The sequence below is a fragment of the Argopecten irradians genome, chromosome 9 (assembly GCF_041381155.1).
Source record: "Argopecten irradians isolate NY chromosome 9, Ai_NY, whole genome shotgun sequence".
In the NCBI taxonomy this organism is placed as follows: domain Eukaryota; kingdom Metazoa; phylum Mollusca; class Bivalvia; order Pectinida; family Pectinidae; genus Argopecten; species Argopecten irradians.
In genome coordinates, this window is record NC_091142.1 from 25,698,401 (window position 1) to 25,724,731 (window position 26,331).

A 26,331-nucleotide genomic window follows, 5' to 3' on the forward strand; every position below is an offset into this window, starting at 1 on the left:
TCGGAGTTACATTGTTACGAATGTAGATCTGAAGAACACCATTACTCAGAAAAAAATCAAAATGTTTTTTAAAAGAAATGCCCGATGTAATGTTGTTACAAACGTAAATCTGAAGATGACATGGTAGCCTATGGGGAAATATCAAAATGTCTCTTTAAGTCAAATGAAAAACCAAGGCTAATATTGTTACGAATGAAGATCTCAAGATGACGCCATTACACATAATATGGGTAAATACAAAAATAAAATTTAATTTTCGATGAGTGACCTATTTTCTGCAGGTTGTTCCCTTTCAGGGGATTCAGTGTCGTTCGAGTCTGATGATAATTCCTTAGCAGGGATATACTCCTCGTCATCCGATCCCATGTAGGCTGGTCTGTTTGAATCGAATGCCCTGTAAAACATGCCATAAACATTATGATATTATAATTCAATTTTCATCTGATACACTCAAATCTATTAGATAGATATTTGAGGTTATCGTTCCATAAACAGAGAGAACTGTACGTCGATTATCATGACGTCATACATACATGACGTTTTCCTGGGTAATTCTAAAAGCGGTACATTCATTGGTCAAAAAGAACTAAGATATTAATGCGCTATAATTGAATTTTGTAAGTTGTAAAAGTAAGTACAAGTACGGAAATTAGTGCCAAATTAGTGTCTCATTATGTTATTCAAATTAAAATATAAGAATTCGATGAAAAATGTCGGTCCGGTTTTTGTCTATGCCTTGATAAACTCAAACGATTTTGAGAACACTACTTCAAAGAAGGGTTATTTTATAGCGAACACGTGGCTTGAGAGTGTTAAAATGCCGCACCACAAAGATAAACAAATAGTATTGTCAACGTATAAAACAACCTAACCCATTCAATTTTAAATTTTATGTGGCAAGAACATACATGCGTTTGTACTCGGAGTCAGATAATTCGTACGGCAAGGACAATAGAGAATTTGAATACGAGACGGCCTTCAACAAAATCCTGATAAATAATGGTATAAAACTATTTTTGTTCTTTATTGCATACAGCTTACACTGTACATATTTAAAATTCTTTGTAAAAACTACCGCAAAGCCTCGCTCTGTTCGGTGAAATTCGATACGCATTATTAGAAAATAGATTCAACTTGAAAAAACTTCTGCCATGGGATCTGATAATAACTCTTTGTGTTTATGTAAATACATGTTAAATAGCACGCGGAAAGGCACCTCGTGGTATCAATTAAATTTCGTATTGAGTAAATAGATTGAGTGAAAAGAAACATTAATGAAAATGGTCTGGTTATTTACACACAAAATCACCTAAGTACTGTATAGAATATAGTCAATTTTCGTTACTAGCAGTGAAGGATACAGAAAATGTTGTACCCTTTCCAAAGTCAACATCGACCACTAATTATACATTGAAAACCTAACCTAATCGATCAGAGATTTTGATTTTCACCTGAAACATCGATTTCAAGTAAAACAGCGACATACCTGATATTGTTTTCGCGCTGTCATTTTATACGTAGAACAATGTTTCAACTTTGTAACAATAATCAAATACCTTACTAAGGCTAGGCCCTCTTGCAATACTTAACAATTATCTTATAAACCAAACCATTTATTTATCATTATTTTAGCATACATTATGAAATGGAATTCAGTCTAACCTCTTTAATACGATCTCAAAAATGTTGGCCCTCGTTAAATAAATATTCTGCATACTCACATAAACAAAAGTGATATACAGTGAAACCTGTATTAGCGACCACCTCTGTATAAAAACCACCTGCTTAATAAGACCAAATGTCAGTGAATTTGAGTTAACGCTGTTAAGCTGTTGGGTAGTATTTATAAAATTCTTACTTTCCAAAGTGGATGCCATCCTGAATGGTGTCCGGTAGTCGCCTGTTCCAAGTTTCCGGAAGTAACAAAGTAAGGGTTCCGGCAGCCAGGGCTATTATCCCAAACACAATTAGAGGAATAGCTTGTCCGTACGTGCTGCCGACGGCATCACCCTAAAATCAATTTGAGTGTCAATGAAAAATGGCTTTAAAGAACATATGATAATGTACAAGGACTGAACTGAATACAGCACAAGACGACATGGCGGTAGTCAAGCTATCAAGAGTTAAATAGTTGAACAGAACGAGTTTTTTTATGTAATCGTGTGCTAAAGTTTATTAATTTGATATTAGTCATTACAACCATACAAAGAAAGAGACCCATGAATTTATGCGAATATACTTTGATTTTAATAAGTAGAAGGTTAACTATGGTTATCATACTACAGCCTATTTAAAGAGGCTTATTTATGAATGACATGATACAAATTAGGAGAAAAAAATGCATTTTTCAACATAAGGATTGAGAATTTTAATATTATCCCGGACAGGTATGCATTATAATCGTGTGGGGGAAATTGCGATGTACTCACAATTTTAGCGATGTATGGAGCTGACATACTGCCAAACCGGGCCACACAAGAACTGGCCCCCATACCGCCATTCCTTACAACTGTTGGGAAGAGTTCGCTGGAGTAGACGTAGATGATTGAAAATCCAGCCGCTGCACCGAGTTTACCGAGACAACAAAGGGCTAGTGTCACTGGTTCAAAGGCTACAATAATAAAGCATACATTGATTTCAACAGAAACACTAGCGGCCATATATATTATGATTTATTTCTTTGCTATTTCACGTCTATAGTGATGTCTGATTCTTTGCCGATATTCAGCGATTTTAAGGTTTTCAGCATCTCATAGCAATTATATATATGCCACTAGTTGTTTAAGTTATGGACAAAGGTATGTGTGTAATATGAAATATCCCCAGTGATTTCTCTTCGCCGCGTTATTATCATATGAAACGGTACGTATATTGGAGAACAAAATGGTAAATCTGTCTTTTGCTTTTGATCAATCGGTGTCGAGTTCAGTTCAAAATGCGATTACACTACTTTAGTATACATAATTCTATCAACTTATTCACGATTACACTATGTTTAATTCTAAAGTGGCCTTTAGCGAGCAGGCTCATCTAATTATTGTGTTGGTGTGGTTATTTAGTTTATATGAGAACTGAAGGCAGGTATTCAGGAAAAACGTTAAGTATAGGATAGAATTCTGTTACTCACATTGACCACCTAGAAGAACTGTGAAGATAGTGAGGAGACAGGCTACTCCAGCAAGGATCATGAAAAACGCGTGCACCTTCTTCCTTCCTAGTTTGGTTAACATCAAAACAGTAATGGCTACAGCAGGGATTTCCACCAACGCAAGAATGACAAATTTGAAGTAAAAGTTCCCGCCAAGATTTTTCATATGAATGGTCACACCGAAGTAGATCTGAGCCACTGAAAACCTGTGAAAGCCAAGAGTCAAATTTGTAATAAAGGAGATCGCATGAATACGTTATTAGGATGGTAACATCCTAATTTTTTTTTAGCAAAAATGGAGCATAAAATACATCGCTGTAGGTTATTTGGTGTGGTGTCTTTTATCAGAAATATGCTTAATACAAGATTAAGCTGCAGGAAGGATTTGAAACACCACGTTATTATTATATTATTAGATATAGCCAGTCAGGTGTCCCTTCGATGTGTTTTTCCCATGTTATTAATCTATTCGATATGGTTCAAAACCATATGATTACGGGGGTTTCGAGATTTCAAAGCGACATATGTAAAGTACAATTAGTCCCAACATGCAGTGATTGTTAGTTTGGTGACATATAATAATCACCGGATAGTGGGAATAACCGATGTTAAACACAGTATGTAAATACTTTACCCACGTCGTTTTGGGATCTCCAGACCTTCATATTAGGTTGATCATATGGGTAGAAGAGTTTTGATGTACATGAGGATGAGTTTGTTGACTGCTGGTATTATTTAACAAAATCGTTTTACACTGAGTTTTCACCAACATTGATGGGCAAAAAACACCAAAGAGGCCATTTGATTAAATTCACATCCTCGTTAATGCAGGAGCTACTTTCACTGTCCTATTCACACCTTGGAAATATTATGGCAAAATTGAAAACAGCTCGGGAGTAAATACCTGATCAATCACAGGTATGTAGTGATTTCCTTTTGAAAACTATATACTTTAAAATCACACAATGTATCGTTATTCGATTTTGTTATGTGCATCAAAGCCCCAAACTACCTGCACATCACTTGTCGAACACATAACCGTCAGATTTATAGTCCAGAGGTGGATATAACGACAGTGATAGTTACCCCTGGAGTAACGAGGATGAATAATTCGTGATAGAAAAAAGTGTGGGATATAAAAGCATTACCAGTTGAGAAAGATGATCATGGTTCTCCACGCAAGAGTCTTATTGGTGAATAACTGCCACATGCGCCCTGGCTTGTGCTGTTCCAACTCACTCAAGTCATACTTCTCTGGGTATTGTGTTCCGTTCTTCTGCGCCACATTTCTGAGGATCTGTTCAGCCTCGCCATACTTTCCCTGGCTAATGAGCCACCTCGGGGACTCGGGCATAAGCCTACAAGAAAATAGCACTCAGTCAATATCATGTGACAATGTATGTTCCAGTAATATATCTTAATTATGATGTTGATAAAATACATTTGCAGAATTAATAGTTATTATTAGGAATCTACGCATGGATAAAAATACAAACCACATGTGTTTTTTTTTTTTTTTTTTTTTTTTTTTTTTTTTTTTTTTTTTTCTCAAAATTTACTTACATTTCAAACATTTTATGTAAGGCTAAACAATCATATGTATGTTTCAGGTTACAAAATAGGGAAAGAAAAAACGAGAATACTATTTTCAAATTAATTTCTGTGGCGCAGAAGGGGTATGCTTTTCATATAGCTGTCTACAATGCACATATATATATTTCAAACATTATGCTTTTCATCTTTTTTTTCAAACATTATGCTTTTCATCTTTTTTTTTCTTTCATTCGTTTCAAGTTAGATGGAAAAAAAACACCAGCCAGACTGTATGGTAAATCGCTAGGGTCGAAAGTAAAGTAAGTATGCATACCTGAAAAATACATATTTCTTTTGGTCTAATCAATAGGTTTTTCCATTTTATAATAGCGAGCCACGAAACCTGGGCACTATTGCGTGTTGCATTTTATCCAAACGTTGTTCATTAAAAATCAAAATATGATTACAATAAGTTATTATATGCTTAAAATTTTAAATTAAGCTTTTAATGACGACATTGGACTTTGTTGGTTAAATCGTGCTATTGTAAACAAAAGCGCATAAAAATCGATTAAGTGATGTTTATTCAGTTAGAAATAATTCAGTGCAGCTTCAAGAGTGATGATGTAACATGAAGTGTTGGTGCAACACTTTAAGATATATGACGGAGAGTGATAATGTAGTATGGATTTTTATCTTTGTAATTTTCCGTACTAACAAAAACCTAACCGAAACAGACAGTTAGTGTTGTTTTTTTTGGAAATAAATTTTCGTTTTATTTATATCATACGCGTCCGTTTAATGGTGCAATATTAAACAGGTTTGATGTGGAGAGAATTAAGATATTCGTACTGTTATGATATTGGAAATACCAGTATCTCAAGAGCTGATTATTAACGTCCCCAATGATGGGATAAATCATTGGAAAGAAAGGCCGATCTTCGTGGATACTGTACCATACTAGTACTTTTAGTTTCTTTCTACTGAATTTTAAATGAAATATTATCATACGGAATAACATCTCAATGTCTACACTTCTTTGTAAAATTTTCCGATGTGGCAGAGAGGATAAAGTGAATCACTACATTTCCATTAAATCTCTTTTCTGTTACGGTTCGAAACTCCTATAAAGCTGTTGCACCAGAAGATTCGTTGCTACTGACTCTTATATTCATATGTCCTTAAATGACCCCGTTTGCTAATATACAGAGGTTTGTCAGACTTATTTATAGAAATACAGCATAATATACGTGAATAATTGCTATGTATCTTATCATATTTTGCATAGCTAAGCCGACGACTGCTGGTTTAAATTAAAGACATATTAATGTATAGATGTACTTTCTGTGTTTGTACTGAAACGAAATGGTCATTAAAGCATACAAGTGTATAATTACGGAATACAGCTTTACTGTTATTTAACACTGTCAAGCAACCAGGTCGTTGGCAAAACTGAACATTTTGCGAAAGCAACATTTTAATCAACGGTAAAAATGCAAAATGTGATGATCTTTCAAATGTACAGTTGTTTTTGACATTATGACGTCATATAACATGACGTATATAAAACGAACACGACCAAATTGTCGACAAAAATAGTCAGAACCACCAAATAAAAATGAATGAACCATTGAGTGCTGGTTATTTAACAGTGTTTTACAAAGTGAGCTCTGAAACGGAAAACCAATGATTAGAAAACACTCACGTGTGACGTCATCAGTTACCCTTACCTGTACCTTTACCTGTTACGAACTATCCGCCAGTGCTTGGGTAGCTCTCCTGGAGAACTTGCCCAGCGTCCGGGATTAATTCAGCCCCAAACTCTTACATCGCCAAGATTTAAGAAGATAATGAACGTATAACCCTCAATATAGCACCGTCTGAAAACAATGAAATTCTTGAACTCATGTACATTAAAGGTGTACATGATTGTTTGTATCAAGCTAATCGTATTTTTGTTTTTTGAAATCTGCTGAAAGTTATGTTTTGCTTGAAATCATTTTAGAGAGTGAATTCCGAGTAAAAAACTAAATCTAAAATAAAAGCAAACAACCAAAACATAAAGTAATATAGATGGTCTATATGCATATGAATATATTTAAAAAAAACAACACAACTAAAAAACAAAGTGTTATATCGCGTGAAGAAAAACACGGAGCTGATTTGATAATTTTTAACAAAATGACGATATGCATTATTAGTTAAAAAGCGAAAAGAATCGGACTATTTTGATTATATCAAGGGACTATTTTAATTTGTTTTACAATTAAAGATGACCGTGATAAATTTCTTTAAACGCCAAAAGCTTTCAAACAATATCAACTTTCAACAAATTTAGAGTATCTTATTGTTTTAGTTTATGGAATATGAATAACGAAAGTTCCCCAGCTTTAACCTTAAATAAACACCATTTTTGGAAGTTTCAACTATGAAAATGATAGGGAATCATTTGATAGGACGGATTTTGTTAGGTATATTAAACAAAGGGGACTTTCGCTGCCATCAGATTCCATATATTTTAATAGATCATAGCTACATATCAACATTGGCTCGTACTGGTATGGAAGGTGTGACTGTGCATTGAGTCATAGTATGTGATGTATGGTAAAAATGGTATATCTGTATGTATATTTGACGATTTGATGGTGTTATCATAATTACAAACTGTAGATTTACTTCTACATTAATGACGATTTGATGGTGTTAAGATGGTGTTATCATGATTACAAACTGTAGATTTACTTCTACATTAATGACGATTTGATGGTGTTAAGATGGTGTTATCATGATTACAAACTGTAGATTTACTTCTACATTAATGACGATTTGATGGTGTTAAGATGGTGTTATCATGATTACAAACTGTAGATTTACTTCTACATTAATGACGATTTGATGGTGTTAAGATGGTGTTATCATGATTACAAACTGTAGATTTACTTCTACATTAATGACGATTTGATGGTGTTAAGATGATTACAAACTGTAAATTTTTCTTCTTCATTAATCAATGACGGCATAGATTAATGTGAGAGCAGGTAATGTTATAAAAGTTATTTCATATCATTATGTTAGTAGTTTTATTTGGCAAGACTACTGTAATGAAGATAGCAGTTTTGTATGAATAATGGAATACGGTTAGGTTCCGACCATAACGTCTATCTGTTTTACATGTTGATTCAAACTTTTAATTTAACATTTTGTTAATGGAATGAAATGGAACTAGTGCGTTAGCATAGTCATGAAAAATTAAGCATTTAGAAAGAAATATGAACGTCATTGACATATCCGAAGAACCAAAGGAATGACCGAAATATGGAATACAAATACAAATACTTATGTGCACACCGGTTTGTTTTAATGGTATTTACAAGTGTATTTATACAAGTATTAAAGGCACATGGTATTGTTTTTTGAAGTGAGGCGACATTGTACAGTATAACAATAAAAAGAAGGACTTATATGTGTTTGTATGTTAGTAGATCATATGATATATAACGTGTTCCCTGTATCGCCGCCATGTTGACAACATAGCTAAATCTATCCCATGAAATAAACGAGTCATATAAAGAATGTGTGTGCGATCATATAGCCGCTAGTCATAGTTCAGTCTGTAAACTAACATGTCTGCCTTAGAAAAGGTCATTTTGTCAATTGTGAATTGTAAAGTTCAAGATCAGGTGGTTTCACAGTCTTTGTGTATTGTTGTTAATATCACTATCTTTTTCTTTATCATGGACAGGCAATCTTTTTTAAAACTAATACCGGTCTATGTCAACGCAATTATACCGATAATGTTTAAACTCGTTAGATTATTTTGTGTACATTTTTATTATTAACGAAATATGAGATTTATTCCATGAATGAAATATGTTTTGTATCGTCCTTACAATTCTCGTGTCCCTTAAATGATCAATTATCATAAAATTGCTTTAATTATATCAAAATTATATTTTTAAAGCATGGTCCGCGAGTTCACAGTATTTACGCGGCTGTAACCATAGCGAAAGTATAGCATATTAAAATTGTATGATCTATCACTTTCGCTCTTTTTGTCGTAATGAAAACTGTTTAAGTGTTATACATATTTTTCGCCGTCTGTCTGAGTTTAAAACTTTCTAATTTTACCACTTTTTATAAAGTTACAGCACTGGAAGTATTTTTAATTATAAATGTAAAAAATCTTTTTAACGTGTACACGTGGAAAATAGGCTCGAAAGATGCCGAATCATTCCGAACTCTTCCGAACGTCGTCGCGACAATCTCGAAGTAACACGAGAGTTGTAAAACCAAGAGAAAATGTCAACAATTTTTCATAAACAAAATATGTGGTCGACCTCAGCAAACTGGATTTACAAAGAAATTAATTCTCGCTCATTACAATATTTGATACACACAATATTGAATTACGTCAATGCGTGTATTGGATGTTTCAAATACTCGCTCTGTGGACATACATATACATGTACCAGCATGATTTGCTCATTTTAGCCAGAAGGAAAACGTAAACAAACACATGTGCGCTTACGCTAGTTACCTTGATCACCACGTGCAGGACGTGTGGACGTCAGTCACGTGATACGATTCGGAATTCCGACAAAACCCGAAGGTACTGAACATGGCGGTGATTGAAGGCGTTTTATTCAAAACCAGGAATATATGATCCCTAGATTTCGGCTCTCTTACAGGCTGACATATGGTTTTGGGGAGCTTAATCATTAAGTTACATGTCCATGTTCAAATATCAAATATTAAAGCGACATATCGTTAGAATGAAAATTACCAGAAATACAACTTTAAAGCTAAAAAAATCAACTACGCAATAGGAAATAATACTGAAACAAAAGCTTTGACAATTTAAAGTAATGATATCTTTCACGAACAGTTATGTGGCCGTTTTATTTCAATCAACTGCATATCAATCTTTAAAAAAAATCTTACTAACAGAGAGCGTGTTCCTTAATTTCAGTTTCTAACTGCTACATAATTTCAGTTGCTAACTGTCCACACAGTTGGGATTACTTCTTTGTCCAATAACTGATACATGAATACAATTGTAACTATTACAGTTTATCGCATTAATTAATAAATGTTGTTGTGATATTTTCTGTTTCAATTCAATATTATTGACTGTTACCATTGCTAAAAGCCATATGTTGTCAAATGAATATCCTGGCGACGGACTCTCGGTCGATATTCCTCTAACTGTTTTAGTTTCATGGTGGTTTTTTTTTGTTTTTGTTTTTGGTGTATTTTTTTTTTTTTTTTTTGGGGGGGGGGTGGTCAATAAATAATAGATATTCCTGTCTGGTTAGCTCAAGGTATGATAAACGAGCTGGCTTTCGTTTTGTAAATAAATTTTCGTCGTCAATATTCAGTGTGTTTTAATGTCAGTCAGTAAAGTAAGTGTAAACAGTTTTGTTTTCTTTTAAGTGTGTCTGTTCCGTAAACCTTGGTCAAAGTTTGTCGTCTGTGTTTGTCTCTGCGCAATAGCAAAATGTTAAAACGAACAATTTAACAGGCAAGATAATTCATAAAAAAATAATAATATAAAAAATAAAGATTAATAGACTACAAATAACTCACCACCAATATGCTATGTAGATGACACATGGTACGCCGACAGCCAACTGGATGGCCCACCAGGTTCGGAAGAGGTAGCCCGCACCGGCCAGCCAGAAGAGACCAAATGGGAAAAGCACATGGATAGATACACCTGCTACCATCCTCTTAGAGGGCCCAACCAGCTCGATACCTGTCAACATAACAAGATTACACGTGCTTTCAAAGGATTTTTCACAAGTGCAATACTGCATTAAATTAGACTCCTTTTTATACCCGATGTACTCTATTCTATACTCGATGTTTTATTATTGCAAAAACGAAAATAACGGAACGTTTCATGTTATCTAGTCGTGGTCATCTTAGAAGAGAGACGTTTTACCAAATTAAGTCAATGAAGAACGGCGATGATATCGATGTTGTTTGATAACTAAATTCTCAGAGTTTCATTACCCATAGGATCTATACAGCCTCAGACATATGTTTCTAGCACTTTTCAAGCACGTTTTTTTATTTGTCAAATTTGATCACTCTTCAAGGACTGACTTTACATTTAAGCACGTTCCTAGGTCTATGCGAACTCCGTACCACTAGATGATCTCCCTTATAGTACTTACAGAGAACACAGACGAGAACAAACATTCCGTGGTTAGAGGCTCCCACAATAAACTGAAGGACTGTAAAGCTGTAGAACTCTGGCGCGAAGGCTGTTCCTACTGAGGACACCAGAAGGGCTACAGATGTGATCAGCAACGTCTTACTACGGCCGATACTGTACAATACCAAATGGATGGAATTGTTATACTTATCATTGATTATTTAAAACACTGAATCAATATAGAATTTCGTTATTTTTCATAAAAAAAATATTTAGAAAATTCAAAGGACGACCATATTGTTGAGAACAAAAATGTTATAATAAGACGTCGATTCAATTTCATTATTTAACGCAATCATCCCTGAAATTTCATAATGGACTGGTTTAACCTTTGATTTAGAAGAGACTTATTGTGTTATCAGGGGTAAATGAGATGAACAAGTATTTAGATGTTGATACATTGGTTTGGAAATTTTTGATATCAAACATTAAACAACGTATTTTGTTTTATGATATGGTTTTCTATAAATTTTTTCTTACATATCATTCGAAAAATGTTTTAGATTTTTGTAAAACAGTTAAATGATAGAGGAATAATCCCACTATGTTGAAAGATCCTGCAGGAGTATTGAAAGACTATTGATTCAGACTTCTTCTTTATTAAATGTCGGCCATAAGTCGAAGTATAAAGCGAAAGGGCGTCGTTCCAAGTAAATCCTTGAAACTTACCTATCTGACAACTGACCGAAGAACAGATCGCCGACCATCACACCCACATAGTAGACGACTTGAGCGTGAGCAGGCTTCATACCCTGGTCACACACCAGATCTCCCTATAATAACAAACAATGTTCAGTCAATTATAGACAAACTATACATAGTCAGTGAGTTATGGGACTCACCTAGACGGGATGCTTTTCTTGTGAGACTCATTGAAAAATTTGAGAACCAACTACATCTCTTTATGCTGCGATTAGTCAAAATTTGAAACTTAAAGGTTCAGATTTCGCCTCATTATGAACAACATTTCATTAACTTATTTGTAATGTTTATCCATGTTTGTGTTGAGAAAAAACAGAGGTATCTTTTGGAGTACCAATGATGCGTAATAGTGCCGCAAAGTAAATCCACTTATTACAATAATTTTAGATTTGACGTAATGAAATGACAATATTCGTCACTAACTGGGAAAATTGCATCGCATTACATACAAAGATGATAAAGGACATATTAAATAAGTAAATCCACTTATTACAATAATTTTAGATTTGAAATCAAGAAAGAATTAACGCATCAATGCAATACTCCGTGCTGTAGTCAGGTGCTGTCAAGAATATATGAAGATCAAAATAGCCACGATCTGTTTCAAGCATCAAGTTAAAACGTTTGATGGAACAAATCTTACTCTGGTGACAATAGTTTCGTCGAATATCTCTTTGTCATATACATAAGCGGAGCATCTCTCTCTGATGGCGTTCGTGGCGTTCCCCGTGTATCTGTAAGTATGACATCTGTCGTAGTCGTAGAAGGAATCGTCCGAGGCGGGGATTGTGGTGTTGATGAGGCTGGAATGATAGTCTCCCTGGACAGTCCATGTATCATTGTCATAGCCGGGGATCTTACACCTACAACAAGACCATATTTATCTTAAGGTATGGTACAACTTTCACACTAGCCGGGGATCTTACACCTACAACAAGACCATATTTGTCTTAAAATATGGTACAACTTTCACACTAGCCGGGGATCTTGCACCTACAACAAGACCATATTTGTCTTAAAATATGGTACAACTTTCACACTAGCCGGGGATCTTACACCTACAACAAGACCATATTTATCTTAAAATATGGTACAACTTTCACACTAGCCGGGGATCTTGCACCTACAACAAGACCATATTTGTCTTCAAATATGATACAACTATCACACTAGATAAGTGGAACCAAGACAACATAAAGGCCCGTTCACACAGTAAAACAAGACACATACAACCAGTTTTATAAAACTTGTGATGTATAAACCTTCTGTGTGCACACTGTAAACCTCAAGCTGTAAACACTCCGACCATTTCAGTCAAGATGGACAACATGGAAGTAGAAAGATGATATTGATGTACTGTACGAATGAGTTTTACTTGTGCAGGTTCACTTTATTAAAAGGTGTTGATATAAAATATGACCATTTACTCTTGTAATATTCCTACAGTAATTAATAAAACTTTGTTATTCTCTCTAGTACAATTGATCTGTCATCATATATTTAATTCTTATTTGATAAGTAATGATTAATTAGGTTCCTATGTCCAGAAAATGCCTTTTTTGTACTCCTGGCATCCATTTTCTTAGTAAATTTTCTAATATGTGTATCAGTTTTTATGATGCTGTGCCCCATCCCTATCCCTGCCAGCTGTGAGCTGGTCACTGATTGGTCAGTCGGGCCAAAGTGTGTACGTCTTGGTTTACAGGATAGAGCATGCTCTATTCTAAAATGTGGTTTATCTTCCTGGCAGAAGGATTATGCTACAGAGGAATAAGCTAGTTCATACAATGATATTTGCTTTATGAAACAAGGTTTATCATCCTTGATCTACTGTGTGAACGGGCCTTAAGACAGCATTGATGCATTTTCAATTACCTGCCAATGATGATGATAAAAGACAAAACAATGTTTATGTAAGATTAGACCAATACAAAGAACAACATCTTCAAAAGAGAAACTGAAAGAATGGAAGGAATTCAGTGCTAATGAATCAATGGGTAAGTCGTCCCACATTCAAATGATTTGAAAATATAATCGTATTCCTGACAGAGAGGAACGCAACTATCCATGAAAAAACCCATCACATTTACGTTCACTACAAGATAAGCAAATATCATATTTCGCTTGTCAGAATTAAAAAAAAAACTGTTGAATTTTATCAACGTTAAAACGGCGATTTAATTTTCGCATATGGCATCCGGTTATTGACAAGTAGGTCAAATAACCACTGAAATCGACTGAAATAAATAGCTTCATTCCTTTTAACACTTCTTAAACAATACACAGTCACGCTTACACGATTTTCAAGATGCTGATATTATTGTTATTCTCAGATCATTTTCTCTCTTACTCATTTCTGTTAGCGAGATTGCTTGCTAGTGTTGATGGCGTCATAAAAGCACTACGAATCCTGACATAAAGTAGAAAGTCGATCCCAAAATAACCGTCAAGATACGCTATATCACTGTACATTACACATAGCAAGGATATCGCATGTCGATGTTCATTTTAATCTTATTATTTATGTTATCTTGGTATCTACCACAGAGTTATAGTATTTCTACCAGATTCCAACTCTACGAATTCAGTAAACTGAACCTTGACGCAGGTCATGATGTGACCCATCGTTCATTGACCCCAGAACTAACAGTTAGCCAGTAGCGCCACCAAGTGAAACGAAAAGTACTGCGCATGTTACGTGTTTTTCATCCTCAGCTAAGCGATAGAAAATATATCGCAAAACAAGGAATCAAAGATTATTACGACCGTCCAAATTAACTGTATTTGTAGGATAAAAAATAAGTGTGATTTTTACATATTGACTAGCGATCTTATCGTAAAATGAGTTCTTGATCTAGATTAAAACACTATCGTCTCTTTACACGGTAGACGAGGTCAACCAAGATGTTTTATAGATCCGTATGTATATCGGAGCGACAACAATAAAACCGTCGGTCGAAATCAATAAATTTCAACAAAAGATCGTTTACTTTTACAAAAGCAAACATTGGGCTCCAATATAAAGTAAATCTTGTGGCAGTCAAACTTTTATCGTTTTTTTTTAAATGTCACTTAAGAGATCATGTTACCGCGCTATAAAAATCTCCATTCACCTGAGGAGATCTATTTATTTAAAGGGAACTTCTCCTTTAGTATCCGGACCTTAAATGGAGTCTTTGTATCAAAGATCACAGTTGGAGTCTTTGTGCCCTTTAAATGTACGGTACAGATAGTAATGCTAGTGCGCATGTGTGTACAAATGTGTAAAACAGTGACTACCGAGTCTGTGAACAGTATACCAATTCTACATTTATGAAGTGATTTGTACATATATTCAGATTTTGCATAATACTGACAGTAAAGAGTTATTTCATTTCCCATGTTAAGTTAAAAGATAGACGATTTTTTTATTTTTTTTTATAAACGTGCGTTATATCTACTAAATGGTAAACATACACTGTGTATTATTCATTGTCAATATTGTTCTCAAAAGACGAAGAATTGTGATTAATTCCCGTATTACTGCAAACTGCTGTCAAAACAGTTGAAACATATATGAGTAGTTTGTACAGACTGAGCACCGTCATCAGGTTTCAAAAAGGAGTCTACTGACATTTTTGAAACTAGTTATTGAAACGCTTGCCAAAATGCAACAAAAGAAATGGGTGTACGACCAACAAAGCATAATAGAGCATAGATTGGCGTGGTGTGGTTATGAAAACTTAGCCAAACATTCAGAAAATCAATAAAAAATTAAATACCTTTCCTATATTTTGGACAGAATTGTAAGTAAATGAAGTTCTAGACATTATGGCATTGCTGCCCCACATATCAGTTGTTGATCACGTTATTTATTGTATTTTATCACGAAGTCATGATGGTCTGAAAATTAAATGTTCACAGAAAAGCGATATATTTCGATGGAAAATATATACCCAATACAACTGATATCAACAGCTGCGTATAAGTTCCTCGACAGTGTCTGATAGGTTGAAGAGATACACAATTAGGTTAAATATATTTACATATAGTTGTAATTTCATCTGTTGTTCCACACTGGTTCTGTGCGGAGATTACTTAGATAGGCCTTTCATAATTTCTAAATCCTTTTATAATAACTTATCACATGAAAATATGTTGTAAAAAAAACTCGCGATAACTGCTTAAAAATCTTTACACTATGAAATCTCTTCCAACCCTTCAAGGAGCGCCAAGAGCTGAAAATGGCTTTTGATGTGAAGTGATCCTATTGTCACGATAGTCTGAAATGATCTGAATTCTAAATTCAAATATTTAAAGAGATAATGTGTTTTCAATTTAGATAAAGGAGTTGATCTGAATAGCCTTGAACACGAATGTCGAGATTTAATCTCTTCTCGCATCCTATTACCGTTCGGATACCACCGTAACCTGTCACGAAATGGAGCAGAAATGCGTAAGTACATGTAAGAGCTCGAGCTTGGTCTGTAGAGCTAATACCATTGTTATGAAATAACAGTACAGGGCATATTGGTGCAGTTTAACTATAAAAATAGTTAATTTCTTTGTTTATGTTGTTTTGCAACACATAACCAGTTCTAAATAAAGATACACCATAGGAATAAAACATAAACCTGTGAATAAGAATCACATTTTTTGGTCTCGCCTATCCCGCTTTGCATATAATGTAAAAGTTCATTTAATTCAATAGCAAAAATATGTCTCCATAAGAGTCCATGCATTGACCCACGTCGTTTTGGGATCTCAAATTCCCCGTATTTCCAAAATCCTCTCCAAAATGTCACAACCCCAGTTAAAATGATAGCCCATCACGTGTTCTGCCTTAAGCACAGATTATTGTGGCCACGTTTCAGTTCAATTTTTCATCAGATGATTTTGTAAAATGTGGAATTTAATGCAAATTGTCAAAATTCTGTGTTTTAACCCAAAAATACCAGAACCGATATATTTTTTTCTATTTATTTTTAAGTTCTGATTGAACTAAAAGTGATATGATTAACTTTGTCAAAAGTGGACTTAAACAGCAATTTTGATGCCGTCGACGCTAGAAAAGAAACAACTCAACTATCGACGAAGATGAGATAAAAATTGCTCAGGAGGAATTTTCTAACCTGAAATTTACAAGAAACTGGCCAAAATTGCAGGTCAAGAAATTTTAACCTGAAATTGGCCTGAAATTGACCAGAATTTCAGTCAATTCCAGGTGAATTTTAAATTCAGGTTAGAAAATATTGCTTGTGTAAAACGTGGAAAATTATAATAACAGTACTGTATTGCTTTATTAATCAAATAAAATTCGCTTGATACCGTTTTCTATATCTTAACCAATGTTGTAATACACATAAACAAGTAAACATATGTGGGATATAATTATTTGTTAATGCTATGGACATCGTTCCCTGACTGCTCAGACTCAATAATACCCCTAGAACCCCACACAGCCTATATATATATGTTATAAATGTTTTGAGAATAAACAGATCCGAGTTATCACTTACAAGTGTACGCTATAACTAGGCTGACATGACCTCTGGGAGTCAGGATCCACCTGCTTCTAACATTTTGTATAGACAAAACGACCGACTTTTACACAGAAAGTGTACCATGTACACCAGTCAGAGAGCAACACAAAAATGTTAAGCATCTAAATGAATCAAAGCCTTCGTTTGTATATTTGAAACATCTGTCACGAGATGAAATAAAGCACAGAAACAACAAATGATGTACCGTATAACAGGTAATTTTCGCAATGATTATTTTTTGCGGTTTGCGCTACATGTACTATGGGGTGTTGGCGAAAATTTCACCCAGGTATAAATAAGTAAACGATTATATATCATATGTATTTACTCTCATAACCATATCGTAAAATTTCGTTTCTCTGAAATTCAGTCTAAATCGCGACAAACTTTGACCACGAAATGAAAATATCCGGTTACAGATTTAGTCTGTGTTACTTCTAAAGTAAAACTATTTTCAAAAACCGTTGAGTATGCAAATGATTTCAACGGGTTGGTCATGGCTCATACAAAAGTAGAATTGACTAAATAAAATACAATGCTTAATTTTGAGATATTAGTCAGATTACATGATATCAGTTATAATATTATCTTGGGATGAGCTAGTGTGGTATTTCAACGTTATTAATTCACATCTAATAGTTATTGGAAACAGGTAAGTAGAACAATACGTTTATAACGATACTGACCTGTGTTTTGATGTGTAGGCCAGGAGAACCATTAGTTTATAACCATACTGACCTGTGTTTTGATGTGTAGGCCAGTAGAACCATTAGTTTATAACTAAACTGACCTGTGTTTTGATGTGTAGGCCAGTAGAACCACTCGTTTATAACTATACTGACCTGTGTTTTGGTGTGTAGGCCAGTAGATCCATTAGTTTATAACCATACTGACCTGTCTTTTGGTGTGAAGGCCAGTAGAATCATTAATTTATAACCACACTGACCTGTGTTTTGGTGTGAAGGCCAGTAGAATAATTAGTTTATAACCATACTGACCTGTGTTTTGGTGAGTAGGCCAGTAGAATCATTAGTTTATAACCATATTGACCTGTGTTTTGGTGTGTAGGCCAGTAGAGCCATTAGTTTATAACCATGCTGACCTGTGTTTTGGTGTGTAGGCCAGTAGAATAATTAGTTTATAACCATACTGACTTGTATTTTGAAGTGTAGGCCAGTAGAATCATTAGTTTATAACCAGACTGACCAGTGTTTTGATGTGTAGGCCAGTAAAACCATTAGTTTATAACCATATTGACCTGTGTATTGGTGTGTAGGCCTGTAGAACCATTATTTTATAACTATACTGACCCGTGTTTTGAAGTGTAGGCCAGTAGAACCATTCGTTTATAGCTATACTGACCTGTGTTTTGGTGTGTAGGCCAGTAGAACCATTAGTTGATAACCATACTGACCTGTGTGTTAGTGTGTAGGCCAGTAGAACCATTCGTTTATAACCATACTGACCTGTGTTTTGGTGTGTAGGCCAGTAGAACCATTAGTTTATAACGATACTGACCTGTGTATTGGTGTGTAGGCCAGTAGAACCATTCGTTTATAACCATGCTGACCTGTATTTTGGTGTGAAGGCCAGTAGAACCATTCGTTTATAACTATACTGACCTGTGTTTTGATGTGTAGGCTAGTAGAATCATTCGTTTATAACTATACTGACCTGTGTTTCGGTGTGTAGGCCAGTAGAACCATTAGTTTATAACGATACTGACCTGTGTTTCGGTGTGTAGGCCAGTAGAACCATTAGTTTATAACGATACTGACCTGTGTATTGGTGTGAAGGCCAGTAGAACCATTAGTTTATAACCATACTGACCTGTATTTTTGTGTGTAGGCCAGTAGAACTATTCGTTTATAACCATACTGACCTGTGTATTGGTGTGTAGGCCAGTAGAACCATAAGTGTATAACCATACTGACCTGTGTTTTAGTGTGTAGGCTGGTAGAACCATTATGTTATAACCATACTTACCTGTGTATTGGTATGTAGGCCAGTAGAGCCATTAGTTTATAACCATACTGACCTGTGTTTTGGTGTGTAGGCCAGTAGAACTATTCGTTTATAACCATACTGACCTGTGTTTTAGTGTGTAGGCTAGTAGAACCATTATTTTATAACCATACTTACCTGTGTATTGGTGTGTAGGCCAGTAGAGCCATTAGTTTATAACCATACTGACCTGTGTTTTGGTGTGTAGGCCAGTAGAACCATTAGTTTATAACCATACTTACATGTGTATTGGTGTGTTCGCCAGTAGAGTCATTAGTTTATAACCATACTGACCTGTGTTTTGGTGTGTAGGCCAGTAGAACTATTCGTTTATAAATATACTGACCTGTGTTTGGGTGTGTAGGCCAGTAGCACCATTCGTTTATAACGATACTGACCTGTGTTTTGAAGTGTAGGCCAGTAGAACCATTAGTTTATAACCAGACTGACCAGTGTTTTGATGTGTAGGCCAGTAGAACCATTAATTTATAACCATACTGACCTGTGTTTTGTTTGTATGCCAGTAGAACCATTAGTTTATAACCATACTGACCTGTGTTTTGGTGTGTAGGCTAGTAGAATCATCATCATCATGTAGCAACCATTGCTCGTGGACGGTAGACACAAAAGAACGAACAGCCATACTTGGTAACGGCCGAATTCTCCTATCTTCTTCAGGATATCGTCTAGACTAGCCATCGTCTAGCTGTGGTCAGGTCTGTAAATTGAAGAATAAAGGATATCGTAAAAGACAACAATGTTCTATTGGAGTGTATCGTCGAGCATCACAGTAAAGCTTAATTGGAGGTATAATTTTAATTATGAAATTGGTAGTGTTTCTTAGTGTATATGTTCCTAGACTTGTCATGATATGTACTGTTCAATAGTGTAAATTGTATGTTCATTTTCTAATTAATCCAGTAACGTCACAGATTTTTTTTGTTTTTTTTTTTTTTGTTTGTTATTTACATATCCTCGTAATAGCATTTTTATCGTCATCCTACATCATTATTTCTAATTTTGTTATCCTTTAATTATGATTTTCACGTTTGGCTATCATGAATGGGTGACGTTTACTCAAGGCGAAAGCTGACACAGCCATTTGCTAAACAAATGAGTCATTCAAAGTTAAGTAGAACAATTGGACTGGGTCGATCATCGGTAACCAGGTAGCTCAATCGCTACTAGTATCTGGCAATTGTTCGGAGGTCCCAGGTTCAAACACTCGGCCTAGCTAGTTACTACATTATCTCCTCTCCTGCCAAAGTTACATTACTTCACAGTACCCTGTGTTATATGAATATATGTGAACAATTTGGTCTTTCTTAAACTTTGTTTATAATTCCTATTTAATTCTTCTATATTGATCTACAAAAAGTATATCTAAATTGCAATACAGTTTATATTATGTGGTCATACATATTTAAATCAATCAATCTTGTGGTAATAACAAAACTGTATCCAAACGGTTTGTAAGTGAATCGTAATGGAATCCCAATCAATGGTCCTCAAACCTACCCCCTACTTTATACCTATTTGCTTCTAACAGTTAGCTGTGTCTGTGATATGTGTATTGTTACATGAATTGATTTCTTTCAAGTAGTTTGTTGCTAGCCATGGATTTTATTTTGTGTGTGTGTTTTGTTATTTTGATTTGACATCTGTTTGCCGCACGAACAGCGCTACAGCTAACGTTTTATATTGTACATATGCCACTCTAAAAATCATGTATCATGTAACATCATAAACAAAATGAGTCAAATATTTGTAATAACTTTATACTATGTGTGGATCTCCTAATCAAACAAGAACGTGTGTGAAAGTGTGTGTGTGTGTGTTTTAAAATCATACAACCAAAATCAATATCTGAATAACAGAAGACATATGGTTTTGAATAGCCTTAAAATATATAACCATTACGCATTTCGACATAGATTCTGAGTTATTAAAACCCCATGTGAAACTCTACAAGGCCAGTTGGCATCACTGGCGCATATTTGCCTGTGTAGCATTTGTGATGTTTTTACATTTTATCTTAAATGAATAATGTAATTGCTTAACATTCAACAACCATTCGTAAAGTACTAATTACAATGCAGTGAATGCGCTCTGAATTGACTACTTTAGTAACGATTTCAGTTCTATAACCTAATGTAGTTATTTGCAATTCTTTGTACTATTTTAGCTCAATAAAGTCGTCTACCTTTCGACCTTGCGGCGGTGTAATTCTAAACCACTTCAAACTTACAGCTCGAGTCATTGACAAAAACCAAAAATGTTATCTCAATTTTCAAATGTGCCATACTACCTTTCCCATATAAAAAGAACAAAAAATTTGTCCCCATTTAAGTTTGTTCCAAATTCGATTTACAAAATTTTGATATTATTTAGTTGTCACATGACAGTATACATATAAGTTTTCATAATGGGAAAAATATAACGTCATCTATGACGTCATTAACAATTAGACGTCTAGATATTTGCTGTAAGATTAATAATAGAATATTACAACCCTAGTGTACATGGGTCTGTCAAGTGGAAATCCGAGTCAGAGTGAAAACTTTGGCTGCACAACCAATGCTTGCCGGGGATTGACGGCAATAAAATCTTTCACGAGGGTTTAGATATCCCTGTCCACTTCATAATCAGTAGAACAAGAGGCCAATGGCCTCGTAGCACGATGGTCCAGTTAATTAATGTTTAATAATTGGTTTTGACTAATATTCTTGATTATCATTCATATGCACTGTTTAAACTAATAATTAATTAGAACAATTCAAATGACCACTGGTATTTAATTGTTATCAATGTTGGTATTAAAACAATCATAAAATTCTTTCAAGACAGATGTCATTCATCACATGTTAAGTTATATATAGATCAACAGTTTTATAAAAAGATTGATTTGTGCAGAACAGTTTTTTTCTGAGCAGGATTTTAGTGTGAGCGTATGCAGAAGCAGCATCTTCTTAGTAAGAATATTGTTGGGACCAATTCAAATAGCATCAACTAAACTTTAGTATTAGAAAATTTAATAAAATTCAAAATTTAACAATGCTGTTTATTCAAATTTATCAGAATATTGTTATATGATAAAAAATAATTGGGGAAACTGTTTCCTGTATGATTGCTTATCGGTATCACACATGTACAACTATGTATAATCAAAGTGTTAAGTTGACTAGACTTTTAAAAGATACCTGCTGGAGGAGGGCTTAATTCATTATGGGTGTCAAAAAATCAATGATGTTTGGCTGTCCTGGTTATAAGAGGTAAACTGAATTCGCTTCAATACGTTGAAATTAATTACTTATTTTTTATCTCATTTTCTTCAACACAATATAAATTTCACAATTAAGATAACAATGCACAAGTTGTATTGGCTGGGTCTCGGCACAACCGAATGTGTACTATGGGTCAACAAATTGACATTGGCAGCTACAGTTGAGCCTTTCCCAGGGCCTTGATAACAAAATACATTAATTAACTCTCAACCATTGTTTTTCAAGCCTATAAACAGCATCTAGATGAAACTAGGTCACCTGACTTGTGACACTGTCCAGGGAATATAGATTATCCAACACAGGTAATTATGATGTCATGACACTTTGAGTAACATATTTAAGAATAGAAAAATAATGAATATTTCTTAATTGCCTTAATCTTTTCTTAAACTTTATTTCTTTTGTATGAAGTGGTACCGTCGGCCATATAATTTCCCATAATGCATTGTGTTTCTCATTTAAATATTACTATAGACAAAGAAGGAATGAAATATATTTTAATTCCTCAAAAATAGAGTTTATGTCTGTTTGTCGCCAAGTTTTATCAGTTCCGTCCTTATCTATAACTACATGTCTCTGCCAAATTTCATTGCTGTCAATGGTGTATAACTTGAGATATCCTGTTCACAACGTGATTTTCAAAACTAGGGGGTATGCTATAAGCTACGATCCATCGTGCTAAAAACTATGACATTTCCGTTGCTTCCAAGATTTGTCATCGCGCCATTATCACAGTGTGCATTGCTGCAAGGAGGCGATTATACGACACTCCAACTACAATGTGTCTGTTAGTAATAATGCAGGAGAAATGGTATGTGTGCTAGTCATAACAATGACTTCATAGGGTTCAATAACCTAGATAAACTCGGGAAAAAGCAGTAGTTCATTGGTTCTATTAAGCATCGTTCTGGTCTGCTAAGAAAAGTTTGTGTTTCAACGGTCTGACAATGACCTCCGGAGATGATTCGACCCAAATGGCAACACATTCCCAATCTTGTGTGAAGGACACAGAAGCGACTGGCAATAACGGGTCACTACTAATTAGGTACCGAGGCACCAGCTGGTCGTGACCCCATGACCTTCCTTCCCCATCCCGCCTGCACACTCGTTGTTCACACGAACAGGTCGTGAACGATGAAGGCGGCATATGATGGCACAAGAATGGTTTTAGATGATGGACTCTGCTGAGCATGATCACCATATAGACACTTCATATTTATTTGAATATATAACACAAAAATCTTAGTGTTCTCTCAATAAACATAAGAGTTTTGTGTTATATCTCTATAATTTAAAACAAATTTGAATCATTTATCATACTTCAGTCTACTGTAGATCATTTCTTCAAAATTAAAAATTTATTTTGGGACTCTTTTTTCTATGAAATCTATAAGCCGTTATATCAGCAAATCAGAAGCGACATAACAAATGACGACATCTATTTTACTTTATCGACTAACAAAAAATGTTTAAGCCAATGAATATTGAATTAATTTTATATTAAAGTTGGAAAAACAGTTTCCACTAAACTACTAAACAAAGATAAATTTTCTTTTAAAACTTTATTAAACGTTGTCGTTAGTGTTGCTATAGCTGATAAATCTGTCAAAAGGTCTTTTTTTGTTTTTTAGTAATTCGCGCTATAGTGTGCAGTAATTAAATATCTGTAGAAGTTGGGTTTCTATATCGAAACTCAGTACCATTTTTCTTCAATTTTACAACATTCAACAGATATGCGATTCACACGTATAGCCTTCTCTAAAATTATCATTGTAGCGGTCTCTAGCTTCAGACAAAAATCTAACCGCGACAAAACAACAGGTATTGACTTAATAGATTTTAAGTATTGATCCGGTGTATATGAGTTTAGATATATAATACAAGGTACACAGCAAACACTTATTCTGTCTTATTTCTGATCTTGTACTAGTATCAGGACACACTTGCTCAGGGATGGGCTAAGTGACCATGGGAACAGAATTAACGAGTGAAGCTGGCCATCTGTCTACTCCCAACAACGCCAAGTTTTGTATTTGGGCCAAGGATGGGATACCACGGATACTGATGTTAAATTACATTGATTCCATTCAAATCCATTGCGTCTAGACGACGTTATTTCATGAAGGACATGATATGACATTGACCGTTCATAATCTAGTTAATTATCTTTGGATGACTTTACCAATGTTTCCTCGGTGTGTACTGTGTAGTAACTAGCCCAATCTATTTTTTTTATATTTCAATCAAGATATCCTTTGAAGTATTTCAATGCCAAACTTCTTTCCTAACTGTTGTAAACCAGCTAAACACACGACATATGTAGGTTTTACAAAACTTTGTTTTTATAAAAGAAATAAATGAACAGGGAAGTTATAAACCAAATCATTGTAAGAGTTATTCGTCTAGAAAACGAACAAAAAAAGAAGGTCGACGCGAACAAAGAATTAGCAAAGCAAGTGGGAGAATGGTTGTTAGGCCCTGTTGTCAATAAACATTTCAACGGGACACCTGCGAAACAAATCTGATACTTCCCTCCCTGGCGAGACCTACCAAAGTTAGGTGTGGGAATAGAGGGTCCGGGAAGAAGCAGGCTTGAAAGAATTAACATAGTGACATAGAACTTATAAAATAGAATGTTTGGGAAATTGAAAGGCGGACAGACATGATCCCTATGTAAATTTGGGCGAGGAATGAAAATATGGATAGGTATTATCAGTGTATGGCACGATTGATGTAAAACAAGAGTGAGAAGTAGGCCTACATGTCATCGGAGCGTTGAATGGTGAATGATGTGATGGTGCAAAGGGGAGGAGGGAGGAAATCATGGGAGGAGAAGATAAGGTATCATTGTTTGTACGTCGTACACGTGTGAAGAAAAGCTGTCAAAGTACACGTGTGAAGAAAAGACATCAACCAATGCACCGAGGGTAGGGATGGACTGGAGGTGCACTCATGAAGAGCACATGCACTTGGGAGGGAGGGGGTTCACACACTTGAAAAAAAATAGCCCTTCATATACTATGACCAATTTACATGAATAACTACGAGGAAGAAATAAAAATTTGAAAGAAGATTGTTAAATATTCTTTATTTTACGAGTGCAGTGGGTGCGGAGGTGAAGACGGGGTGGTCCATGCGTTCACGCGTGAAGGAAAAATAGTTCCCCAAAATGCAGGAGTGATCTAGAATGGATAAACCGTTGGGTACACACTTGTATAGTTCTGATGCTGAATAAATTATCAGATAACAAAATGTTGCCGTTAAACCGACCGAAGTAATATGTGATAGTTTGATAACGTATTCTACATTGATTTTATTGCTGAAATTAATTGATTATTATATAAAGTCAAGATTAATTTTGATGAGTCACAGCCATATGCTACCGGGGTCAACGGCTCAATTATTTTATATTTTTTGCTCAAGAATGTAAAAAAAAAATACAAACAAAAAATTACTAATTCTATGTTGTAGATGAAATGATTTAAGATAGGTAAGGGCGAAAAAGGTTGGAAAGATTCGGGGATAACAAAAAATAAAAAAAAAAAAACCCTGATCTGTAGCAAATACCATTCTGCAGCTGGTATAAGTGATTTTTAGATTACTCTAGCTTTGCTGTTTTTCCTTGTGGATACAATTTATAATAATCAATATAGAACTAGAACAATGCGATCCGCATTTTACACATGATAATTCAATACAATACAAATTGAAATAAACTAAACAAAATGTATGTAGTTTATAATGATGACATTTTATAAAATAACGTATATTTTACCTTGTAGTGGTAGAATTCACAGAAATATTGCGCTGTCCGTGTTTGGCGAGGCAGCTAGTCCGATAGTTATTGTCGTTTTGTATGAAGCTATCGACACCCAGCCGTATAGTAGCCGTGTGTTAGAGAAATGACTTTTCTGTGAT

General features: G+C 34.8%; 1 protein-coding gene across 1 annotated transcript; it reads right to left on the reverse strand.

Moving 5' to 3' along the window:
• On the reverse strand, positions 1 to 26,331 carry LOC138331880 (organic cation transporter protein-like). The gene is made up of 11 exons (XM_069279721.1): positions 26,189 to 26,331; positions 19,683 to 19,847; positions 12,247 to 12,466; positions 11,571 to 11,674; positions 10,861 to 11,015; positions 10,268 to 10,436; positions 4,297 to 4,506; positions 3,128 to 3,354; positions 2,430 to 2,611; positions 1,859 to 2,010; positions 1 to 394 (listed from the first exon to the last, which is right to left on the reverse strand). The coding sequence occupies exons 2-11, from the start codon at positions 19,826 to 19,828 to the stop codon at positions 250 to 252; spliced, it is 1,710 nt and encodes a 569-aa protein (XP_069135822.1). The 5' UTR covers positions 19,829 to 19,847; positions 26,189 to 26,331; the 3' UTR covers positions 1 to 249.

Coding starts and splice junctions, on each gene's coding strand:
- LOC138331880 (XM_069279721.1), bottom strand. CDS start 19,828: ATGGCTAGTCTAGACGATATCCTGAAGAAGATAGGAGAATTCGGCCGT. Junction 12,467..19,682: donor GCCTACACACCAAAACACAG/GTCAGTATGGTT, acceptor GTCTTGTTGTAG/GTGTAAGATCCCCGGCTATG. Junction 11,675..12,246: donor ACGAAACTATTGTCACCAGA/GTAAGATTTGTT, acceptor TTGTTATTATAG/GGAGATCTGGTGTGTGACCA.